At 41.6% G+C, this 11,927-nt stretch overlaps 1 protein-coding gene across 1 annotated transcript; it reads left to right on the top strand.

The window, feature by feature from the left end:
• Window positions 1–3,841: 3,841 nt before the first annotated feature.
• On the top strand, window positions 3,842–7,645 carry LOC132975905 (isoaspartyl peptidase/L-asparaginase-like). The gene is made up of 3 exons (XM_061040778.1): window positions 3,842–4,141; window positions 5,111–5,221; window positions 5,386–7,645. Exons 1-3 carry the CDS (start codon window positions 4,027–4,029, stop codon window positions 5,598–5,600), a joined length of 441 nt encoding a protein of 146 aa, XP_060896761.1. The 5' UTR covers window positions 3,842–4,026; the 3' UTR covers window positions 5,601–7,645.
• The last annotated feature ends 4,282 nt before the right edge of the window (window positions 7,646–11,927 follow it).

The raw sequence follows: 11,927 nt of genomic DNA, 5'->3' as shown, positions 1-11,927 counted from the left end.
TCCTTATGTAACGTATATATAACAATACTGGACCCCGAAATATGGTCAGTTATACAGGGACAACAGGATTTAAGAAAAGTAACAAATAATAATAAGGGGTATAAAGTAGAGTGTGTAAACATTACATTTTGTAATAACAGCCAAACTAGCATGAATTCATTTCTAAAAGTATAGTAGTATAGTTTACCATCACAGTGCAGAGATTCATTTTTTTAATGTCCTACTGTGATCTGGGTTTCAGACGAGTCGTGCATGTCTCACTGCAGAGGGTGCCAAACAGTTCGCCCGCTCCATGGGCGTCCCTGAGGTGCCTATGGAGTCCCTCATCACCTTCCACTTTCTGGAACATGCTGAGCACAAGAATCAACCATAGCAGGGGTTATGCAGCAGTAGTTACTGGAGAGGGTTGTATGGATGTTTGCACAGGTTTCTGTGCTCTGACTCTGGGTCATCGTTGGAATTCATGATTACTGCTGTGAGTCCCAGCTGACTGCAGCTGCGCCTTTCCTAAAGGAACAAGCTCTTTGCTGGAGTGTTCCTTAAAGAGTGATTCTGTTGAGTTTGGACATGTTTTAAGGGAATTAATTAGTTATAGGTGCAAAAAGTTTAGATATATCTTCAGATGATCACTTTGAGCAGCCTTAAAACAAGCTGTAATGTTACTGTAAATGAAACCCAATTTTATTCTACAATTCTACAATTCACTTATCAGACGCTTTTATCCAAAGCGACGTACATCAGAGAGTAAGTACAACACAAGCAAGGATCTAGAAAAAAGTGAACAATGTCAGTAAGAGCAAACGACCAGCTTTGAGTCAGATTGGACACACAGGTGCTGACAGGCAAAGCACAACATTGACGGCAGTTCATCATTAAGTTAGTAGGTATTCATGAAAGAGCTGGGTCTTTAGCTTTTTCTTAAAGGTGCAGAGGGACTCTACAGATCAAATGGAGTTTGGAAGTTCATTCCACCACCGGGGGGCAACAGAGGAGAAGAGTCTAGTCAGAGACTTAGGACCCTGTTGTGAAGGTTGGATCAGACGCCTTTCATTGACAGAGCATTGTGGGCGGGAGGGAGTGTAGACCTGGATGAGAGAGTTAAAGTAAGGAGGAGCTGTTTTGTAAGCGAGCAGCAGAGTTTTAAATTTGATGCGAGCAGTAACTGGGAGCCAGTGTAAGGACATAAACAACGGAGTGACATGTGCTCTTTTAGGAAGGTTGAAGACCAGTCGTGCTGCTGCATTTTGTATCATTTGCAGAGGTTTGATAGTGCATGTAGGAAGACCTGCCAGTAGAGAGTTGCAATAGTCGATATGTGATATCACAAGAGCCTGTACCAGGAGCTGTGTAGCATGTTCTGACAGGTAAGGTCTGATCTTCCTGATGTTGTACAGGGCAAATCGACATGACCGGGTAATCGAGGCTACTTGAACCTTAAAAGTTAGCTGGTCATCAATCATGACACCCAGGTTCCAGGCAGACTTTGTGGGCATCATTTTGGTTGTTCCAAGCTGGATATTGATCTGTGGTTGCATAGAGGGATTGGCTGGGATGACAAGGAGCTCAGTCTTTGAAAGATTGAGTTGAAGGTGCCGTTCATTCATCCATTTAGAGATATCAGCAAGGCATGATGAGATTCTTGCAGAGACTGTAACATCGTCTGGCGGGAATGACAGGAAGAGCTGGGTATCGTCAGCATAGCAGTGGTATGAGAAGCCAATGAGAGCGGATTATTGAACCAAGTGAGCTTGTGTATATGGAGAAGAGAAGGGGACCAAGCACTGACCCTTGAGGTACCCCTGTGGATAAGCTGTGCGCTTTGGACACTTCTCCCTTCCACGACACTCTAAAGGATCGCCCAGAGAGGTAGGACACGAACCAGCAGAGGGCAGATCCTGAGATGCCAAGTTCAGAGAGCGTGGATAGGAGGATTTGATGGTTGACTGTGTCAAAGGCAGCAGACAGGTCTAGCAGTAATAGAACTGAGGACTGACCTGCAGCTCTGGCAGCTCGTAGTGATTCTGTTACTGACAGTAGTGCAGTTTCAGTAGAGTGGCCCCGCTTAAAGCCTGACTGATTTGAGTCAAACAGATCATTTCTGGACAGGAACTCAGAGACTTGCTTAAAGACTGTGTGCTCAAGTATTTTTGACAGAAACGGCAGAAGAGAAACCGGTCTGTAGTTTTCAACCTGGGCTGGGTTTAGTGTGGGTTTTTAGTGTGGGTTTTTAGCTTGCTTGAATGCGGTGGGGAACACACCCGTTGACAGAGAGGAGTTGATGATATGCTTAAGTGCAGCATTAAGCAGAGAGGAAATGGTCTGTAGGAGGCTTGATGGTATTGGGTCCAGAGGACAGGTGGTGGGCTGAGAGTCTAACACAAGCTTAGATACTTCATCCTCAGTCAGAGAGGAGAATGAGTCGAGTGAGGCACTTTTGGTTGGTGCCTTTGGGCTGAGTTGGTCAGGCTCAGAAAACTGGTTACTGATGGTTGCAACCTTTTCAGTAAAATACGAGGCAAACATGTCTGGTGTGAACAGATCGGAGGGTGGAGGAGGAGGTGGTTGAAGCAGTGAGTTAAAAGCAGAAAACATTTTTCTTGTATCTGTGGCATTGCATATCTTGTTCTGATAATATGTTGTCTTGGCAGTTTTCAGGCTGGAGGAGAATGAGACAAGTCTTTGCTTATAGTCATTGAGGTCAGCGGACTGTTTGGATTTTTGCCATTTTCTCTCTGCTGACCTCAGCCCTGCTCTTTGCTCTCTTATGACTTCTGTGAGCTATGGGCTAGGGTGGGTTTTGCGAGCGGGTTTGGACACCAGAGGGCAGAGCTTGTTCAGAGATGAGGCTAGTGTGGAGCAGAGTATGTCTGTAGCCTTGTCTGTAGAGAGTGCGGTAAAGACCTTTTGGGCAGGCATGGCAGCCATTACCTCGTTAGACAGCTGAGCTGGCTTGAGCGATCGCATGTTTTGGTGGTATGACACCATTTGTGGGTGTGCCTGAGGGAGTTCCGGCACAGAGATTGTGAATTGAATAAAGAAGTGGTCTGATAGATGCAAAGGGGTGACAATCAGGTTTGCTGTCGAGCAGTTCCGAGTCAGGATTAAATCAAGAGTGTTGCCAGCTTTATGGGTAGGAGGAGTTAGGACCTGCGTGAGGTCAAATGAGGATAGGAGAGCAAGAGAACACTGTGTCAACAGAAAGAGCAGCTGGTGTGACTGTATTTTCTGGGCGGATCCAGGTTTCAGTAAGGGCAAGTGCCTGAATGTCTGACATTTTTGCAAGTGCTTGGATGAATTCAGTTTTATTCACAGCAGATTGACAGTTCTAGAGGCCAAAAGTAAATGAAGGGTGGGTAGAAGAGGCTTTCTTAAGCAGAGCCAAGTTGTTAAGATTTTGTTGGCTATGACAGATGTGTCTTTTCCTGTTCCCAAGAATGACAGAGATTTCTTTGTAGCACATGTTGCGTTTAGCAGATGACCAGAGGAAATAGGCAAAGCAGTAGTCGTGGATGCCCGGGCTCTGTGGCCACGCTGAAGCGTCAGATCAGAGCTTGTTCTGCTGCAGTTTCGGATTCAGACTCTTTTAAGCTTGCCCCAGATTTTCAGCTTACAATCAACAGAGGGTGTGACACGTGTCAACTGCCTCTCCTGTTGATGCTCAGAGAATTAAACTTAAGTGCTCAGTCCAAACAAAGCCTGACAATGACCCACTATCAATATCTACTCAAAGCAAGTTTCGATTCACCCACCTAGCTGACAAGACCTTTCTAGTTTTCAGATCAGAGCTTGTTTTAAAGTGTAAATGGTAAATTTGTTGTACTGTAGGTTGTGGGTCTTGAGGATAGACCAGTTGAGAACCAGCGTTCTAGACCACTCAAAGCTGCTTTTACACTTCCTGTCACACCACATTCACACAGTGATGACAGAGGCTGCTACGCAAAGTGTCCGTCAGTATTAACGAATCCCATCCATACACATTTCACATGTTTTTTCTGTTTCTGTTTTTTTTCAACGTGTAGGGGGAAGATGGGCACAGTCGGGGCCGTGGCAGTGGATAGTGAGGGAGTTGTAGCCTGTGCGACCTCCACTGGTGGGATGCTGAACAAGATGGAGGGTCGGGTGGGGGACACACCCTGCATAGGTCAGTCCTCAAACATACAGCGTGGAATGATATGCCTCATCATAAAGGTATTTGTTGAAGAAAGACATACTAAAGACACTTAACCTGAAAAAGGTTGACTCATTGTTCTTTGTTTTTAACAGTCCTCCAGTCCTTTGAGCATGATGCCTAAAAGTCCATTTACCATGTACTCACTAATTCCTGCTCATTGTGTCAGAGTCACAGCTCGAGTGGCTCATTCTAATAACCCTAATGTTGCCTGAGTAATGTTTCAGCGTCCGGAGTGTTGTTTAAAATAATAAGTGTACATTTGGTGTGGCACTAGCTGAATCATCTCAGGGTTGATTCACTCTAAAGGTTTAGTGAAGTGAGTGGAGTTTGGACTCTAATCCGTCACTATCAGTCAATGAATGACTCGGCTGTCATGAGTGGATACCGCCTCAGACGTCTGACGTTAACAGAAAGGCCACAAGATAAAAAGTACAAAACGATTCTGATCATTTCGAGAAAAAAATACTGCTGTAGCAACATACTTAAGTAGAAGAACTAGCCCATCAATGCAGTTTTACACTTGTCTGATTTCCATCAGTTCTTAAGTATATTTACATTTCTTCACCCTGAAGTCTCACGTGGAGAGCTTTAGTTTATGGATCTGGACTCAGCTCAGATCTTACGCTCGTTCTCTTAAATCTTTCACTTACAGGGTTAATCTTTTTTTTTTCCAGCAGTCATGTCTTGAGATCTTAGGAAAGCCATTCGAGCAGGAAAAGTCCACGTGTGTCAGGTTTCTGAAGTGTTTTATAATGTTATGACTTAAACCTCAAGGAGCTAGGATCCTTCAATGTTTTTAAATCTGAAGTGAAAGACCTGGTTGCAGATTCCAAGGATGTTGATGCATTTAGCTCGATTGCCTCAACTACTGACTCCCAGATTTGACGTGCACCGACCCACATGTGTGCGTGTGTGTGTATTTGTTGTTGTGTGTATCAGGTTGTGGAGGTTATGCTGACAACAACTCAGGAGCAGTGTCCACTACAGGCCACGGAGAAGCTATCATGAAAGTTGTTTTAGCCAGACTCATCCTGTTCTACATGGAGCAAGGTAACACACACACACACACACACACACACACACACACACACACACACACACACACAAACACTCTCTCTCTCTCAGCATGTAGATGTTCATAATAAACATCAGAGATGAATGCAGAGGTTAACTGGAGTTGTTCAGTTAGCGTTCCTCTCTCCTCTGTTCTTTAGGTCAGTCAGCAGAGGCAGCCAGTGACTCTGCCCTGGTCTATATGAAGTCCAGAGTGGATGGTCTTGGTGGTGTGGTGACGGTGGACCCTCAGGGTAACTGGGCCGCTCGCTTCTCCAGCCGGCAGATGGCGTGGGCTGCAGCCCAGAAAGACACGCTGCACTACGGCCTGTACACTGGAGAGCACTTCACACAGAGCATTGACGAGCCACACTGACACTTCACACAGTTTTCAGACTTTTTCATTTGCACTAATAGGAAAAATCTACCGAAATCAGAAAATGAATACTTCTTATTTGATTAGTTGTATTGTGGATGGACAGCTGTTGATTAAATGTACAGTCAGGTACCAGGAGAGGAGCCGTGCACAGACAGTCGAACACACAATCTGTTTCATTGATTGTGTGATAGAAACATACTAAAAAGCCCAACTGATTGGTTCTACTACTTGAAATTATCTTCAGTGAGTTAAGGCACTGAAAGCACTGTAGAGACCCCTTACGCACACATTGCTGCAGCAGCAGGATTCCTGAGGAGCCAACCTCTGACACCCTCAGAGTCAGGTTGACCTTTCCCACTCAGGCTTTCATGGACTCAGAAGGCAGACGTCCAATAACAAACAATGTTCAGGTAATCTGACACCACAGTGATTGAAAAATCAACATCAAACTCCCTTTGTTTTTGGCCCCAGTTAAGAACTGTCACAAAATGTTTAATAAAAAGCATTTATGGTGCTGCAACCAACGTGTCCACCCTGTGAAGAAGAGCTTTTAAAATCTAAAGATTGTGTCCATACCAGGATGTATTTCTGAGTAAATCAGGAGGCTGTCTGGACAAAACGTGGGGAGGAACTTGAATAACAAAGGGGCGTGTCTTAAACATGGATAACAATACAACAGTTAATTGGTGTGCACCAATAGGATAGCAGAATTCCCCATGGAGAGGCGTGAGACAAATCTTTATTACAGCTCTTTGAAAGGAGCTGCTTCTTATGACTCCATCTCTTACATCATTATTTTTTTAGGCAGAGGGAGTAAACATTACAGTATAAAGCTTGAGAAGCTAACAGGCTTCACCAGGTGAAGCTGAGTTTGTCTTGTAGGACTTGGTCCTGGCTGTTTCTCATTGTAAACTGATCGAAGGAGCTGTTGATTTCTTCTTTTGTTTCTACTTTTTCTACTTCTATTACTTCTTCTTCATTAGCAAAACCAGCATTGCATTATGCTAACAACTACACTGGAGTGGATTAAAGGGGAATGAAAATAATAAAGGCCGGGAAGTTTAGACACAACGGTGAACGAATGATTCTCATGTACGACTCAGATTGACCTGTGAACCCTGCAGAGCTGTTAGATTTAATGATTTCACTTTCAGGACAGTAAAAAGAAGTGACATGTTGGTCTTTTTTTAATCTGTGGTTGAACAAGAGCTAACAAACAAATCTGAGCTCTGTGCTGCTAGAGATGAAGATTGAGTGATGTCAGGATGTTCATGTAATGATGTAGCAGATATTGAAATTCGTTTTTTAAAGTACACACACGCAGAAAATCATTTGTTGTGAACAGGTAGAAAAAAATGTTTGCATGTATATAGAGGAAAATATGATTTGTTAAACTATGATGTACAAAGATTACACATTGAGGTGATCATAAAGGGACCAAAATGTTTTTCTTCATATAATCTTGACTTTGAAACAACCAAGTTAAAGTTAAGTTCCCCAAATTACCAGCAAACTCTCCACCTTTAAAGCGTCTCTCACACTGACACATGAAGTCCATCTTCTAAATCAGAATAAACAGCAGTTATCACATATTTAAATTACAAACATCTGTCCTAATGACCGAATATTTACAGATTCAGGTTGATACACTGAGAACTTCTGTTAGATGACAGTAAATTTAAACCTTTGCATTTTCTAAACACAGCCATGATCTTCAAACCAACCTCAGTTTAAATACTAATTTTCTATTTTCGGTCACCCTTGTGAAAGAGATAGTAAATCTCTTTCAAAATGGTGACCTGGACACGAGGGCAGCAGCACGTCATAATAATAATAATAATAATAACATACCTCCATATTATCTCACAGGATCTTACTGTAATATTATCTTAGTACTGTAAAATGAAACATCTCCATCAATGCAAAGTTGGAACCAGAGCCAGTTAATGTGAAATAATGCTGATGATCAAGTTCTGATTGAAATGCTGAAATGATCTTTTTGTGAAACATTGATTCTTAACTATAAAAGTCTTAATCTCTGACCACTGTGAGTTTCATTTTTCATACACCCACAGGTTCTGTTTGAAGAGGTGCATTTCGTGTTAGACCCTTACTAATGTTATACCCTTTCAGAACCACCAGAGGGCGCTGTTTCAATACTAATCAGCAAAGAAACACCACACAGACACACATACAAGTGTACACACAAGCACTCTCTTCCTGGTTTTGTTTCTGTTCTTTTTGCTCAAAACCCTAAAAACTCTTGATCCAAACTCAATTGAAGCTTGATCCAAAGACTGCTTGACTTAAAGTTGAAAGGCCTTCAAGACGTTTCAGTTCAACCAAGTCCAGTTGCCTTTGAATCAAGCTTCCAAAACCTACACAGACGTCTAGTTCCAAATGTATCTTGGATGGGAATATAAAAACAAATCTCTCATCAGTTCAGTGGCAGGCGCATGGACATATCTGGTTGTTCTTTGGTCTGAGTTTTCACCAGTTTTTACGCCATTTGAGTCCAAACACAACCGTCCCAAGTGACCTCTGCACTGTAATTGGACACGTGTGACCGCTGCATCCAGAGTCCATGCAGTGTGCGATCAAATTCACCTTTGCTGTGCAGTATTATTAATAAACTGCTGTGCTGCTGAGGAAGAGAATAGCTTCTATTTTTACATTCTCTTCAAACCCGAGCTCACAGCAGTGACTTCCTTTACTATTTACAGAGACTTTAGATTGCTCTTCTTGCAGCATCTCCTGCTGTTGTTCATTGCGGAAACCTCTAAAAACAGGAAGGATAGACTCTCAGCTTAAATGTTATTTTTTTCCTGAATGAATAACGTTTTTCTAGTCAGTTCCTTCAGATTCAGGAGGATTTTTGATGCTTAAATGTGCTTGTTTTAGTATTTTATTTCCTGGACTTGAGCTTCTCTTGTTAAAATTGTTAACTAAGGAACTAGTGACATGTTGTTCACAAAGGACTCAGCTCTATGGGCTGGCTCTTTAATTGGAAAGATTGAGCCAGCTCCTGTTTCAATATGGTTTCAATGTATATATTCTTTATTATAATTACAATGAGTAGTTCAAGTAAAATGAATGCACACAAGTCAATCTTTGGTGAAATCATTGCTAAATATGACTGATTTAATAAAAAAACAGATGGTACCAAATATAGAGTAATTTGGGAGCAGAGAGAGTCGACTCTTACGTCTGAGCTGAGCCAAATGATCGGAAACATTAAAAATGAAGAATGATCAAGACTTCAACTTTATTGTCCTTGAGGGCGAGGGGAAATTGGTTTTTCAGCCAGGTGTAAACCAGAAAATTAGAGAAAACATTCAATATCCTGAAAACATTAAATAGATAAATACCAAAGAACACCGAGAGACAAAAAGGAAACTGAGAATGTATAAAACTGTCCATAAAACCAAATAAAACCCATCATCAGTCATTACGGTCGTCATTAGAATCCAGTAGTTGGATGGCCCGAATTATAAAGTAAATTTTGACCTGTTGGACTTTTCCATTGGGGATCTGTCGGTCTATTTCCTGTCTGAGTGCAGAAGATCAAACTCAGCAAAGAGAGCATGTTGAGAGACCGAGAGAAGGACGGACTAAAGAGGAACTAGTGAGTTCAACTGTAGCTGAATAAACCATCAAACCACCTCGCATAACTGCTAACAAGAAGTGTCTCTTTTTGCTGTGACGCTTAAAACTAGCAGGGCGACTGTGATTAGACAGGTTAGAGATGAGGTTGAGTCGGTATCAAACCTGGTGAACACACATAATCTGAGATTTCTAATCCCATCCCTGTAAATGAAGAAAACTTTCAACACTTAATATTGAGCATTTTACACGAGAAAAATCATTTTGAATACAAACAAACAGATTCTCCCAGTCTAAGAAAAAAACAAGCATTTATGTTGCACAACTTAAGCAATGTGAGAAATGTTATAAATCGCATATGTAAAATTATACACCCGACTCAGATCTGCCATTCAGAGTAAGGAGATGGGAACAGTCGGTTGATAGGCAGATTGAGGTGATGTAGCCTGGGCATCTTCTGTTCTCAGTCCTCTCATCTGTAGTCTGACTAATTCAAACCTCTTCTTACAGGAACTGTTTCTGCATATTTGTGCTAACATCCCCCGAGTCTCTTCTCTTTTAGGGCGTGATATTAACATCCCTGGGTCCTTTTTGCCCTCGATATGAATGTCGTGGAGACGTGATGGGGTGACAAAGTGATCCCATAGCCGTTACAGGGGCGAGAAGGGATTGACAGAGCCAGCAGGGGAAAGCAGCACTGTGTGTGTGCATGTCTGAATGTGAGTGTATGTGGAGCGCTTGCTTTGCTGTGCTCTGTTGTGCTTCCGCAACTCCATAAGGCAAAGTGATTGATAGACTGGGACACCATTATTACGCTGTTGGGGAATAAATAGGAATGTCTTAAAGCATAATGACTGAAGAATTGCACTATAAAAGGGGCTTATGTTAATAAATAGGGCATGGGTCAAACTATAAACTCAAAATGCATGTCAGATAGATTTTTCTCAAGCCTAGTTTTGTCATGACAGTCATTATCACGACATGTTGTGTTCAAGTCATCTTTTTTCTAAGAAGTTTCTTTTTAATTAGTTATTTCGTCTACAACTCTGTTGATGAATGTTGTCCTATGTGCATCAGATTATCATAAGAAATGATGAGAGGAACAATAATGAACACCAACACAATAAGTCATTGAATTTCCATTACTGTGAGTTTCTTTTAACCAAAACAAGAATCTGTTCGGCTGTGGACTGTACCTACCTGGTTAGTCAAATGTGTCTTTGTTAGTGGAAGCAACATGACTCTTCCCTCCGATCACTACTGCACAGACTCTGGTTGCAACTATATAATATGTCAGCCTCCATCACTGGAATATTCTGGCATATTGAACAGGAGGAGGCTGCAGTGCGCTGTCCATTTGTATATACAGTTTTTGGGTTCTCATCCATTCCCCACCTCTCCTGACACATCAGTGAAATCTGACCTACAGTACTTCTCCTCTCCTCCCCTTCCTTTGTCTCTCCTCTGCAGTGTTTGCATTCTCATGTATACCAAACACACATTTGCTTACACGTGCAAAGACTGCCTCTCCAAACTCCCATGGTGTTCTTCATTTGTATATAGCATACTGACGGTTGCTTCCAGATTCTCTTTATGGAGATTGAAATGAAATGTTTGCAAAATGTGCATCGAAGTGTGTGTTTAAGCCTTAAATGTAAGTTTTCAACTGATTAACAACAGGGCTCTGAATATTATCTCATTAATTTAATTAAAACAATGACCAGATGACAATGGCAGAGTTTTATTTTTCTTAAACTGTTGGTTATTTTGTTTGTTTTAAAGAATTTTAAAAGTTTGTGGATCTAATTTTTGGTCAATTTTGAATAAAACATACTGTTTCTTAATTGAGTAGTAAGTAAGCTCCTTTGCTAGTTTGAGGTGTAAACACATCCAACCCTGGTCCAAACAGACAGTCAACTCTTGGTAAAGCTAGCTGTGCGGCTAACACAGATAAGGTAGCTCATGGTTACTCCACTGTGTAGCAGTAGTTACTGAAGCAACCTTTCAGTGCACAAGAAACCATTTTAAGAAGCCTTTGGGGCTTTTAAAACATGGACGTAGTCTCTGTGATGTCACCCATTTATTTCTGAAGAAGCGTTAAGAAGCCCAATTATGCATTGGCCATACTGGAAATGTTGCACCTAACTTTAGATCATCCTGAAACAAGCAAAGTGATAGAGATAAGGTGGTCGACTGCCTGTCAGTCAACTTAGCCATGCCACTAATTATTCAAATTTACGAATAGCTCTTAGGCTTAATAAAATCAAATCAGATGAGTTCTAAAGAATGAAATCCAACATAACGCATATGCATGACATGAGCTATTGATACTTCTTATTTTGAACCAGCCTGACAGCATGTCAGTTTGTGCTTTTCTTTTGGGACCTAAATGGGATTCCGGTGCTTTTCAGCCTGCCTCAAGTGGACACTCGAGGAACTGCAGTATTTTGCACTTCTGCATATTCACTATATTTTTCAACACGGGAGGTTGCTGCTTGATGATAATTGATAAATTCAGCATCTGATACATCAATCTCCTATCAAAAATAAAGCTGTTTCTATAGTAGCCCCCTACATGCCTGATGCTGTTGTGATCGGTGAATATGATGCATTTTTCTGTCACATCTGTTTTTTGGGGGGTTTTTTGCATCTTCTTTTTTTATTTAAAGCGTCTTTTGTTTTGGATTATTGTATTTTGAGTCTGCAACATTCTAATCTGCT

The sequence above is a fragment of the Labrus mixtus genome, chromosome 6, assembly GCF_963584025.1.
Source record: "Labrus mixtus chromosome 6, fLabMix1.1, whole genome shotgun sequence".
Classification (NCBI taxonomy): Eukaryota; Metazoa; Chordata; class Actinopteri; order Labriformes; family Labridae; genus Labrus; species Labrus mixtus.
Note: the sequence above shows the minus strand (reverse complement) of the source record. Positions and strands in the feature narration are given on the sequence as shown.

Coding starts and splice junctions, on each gene's coding strand:
- LOC132975905 (XM_061040778.1), top strand. CDS start 4,027: ATGGGCACAGTCGGGGCCGTGGCAGTGGATAGTGAGGGAGTTGTAGCC. Junction 4,142..5,110: donor GGGGGACACACCCTGCATAG/GTCAGTCCTCAA, acceptor TGTGTGTATCAG/GTTGTGGAGGTTATGCTGAC. Junction 5,222..5,385: donor CCTGTTCTACATGGAGCAAG/GTAACACACACA, acceptor TCTGTTCTTTAG/GTCAGTCAGCAGAGGCAGCC.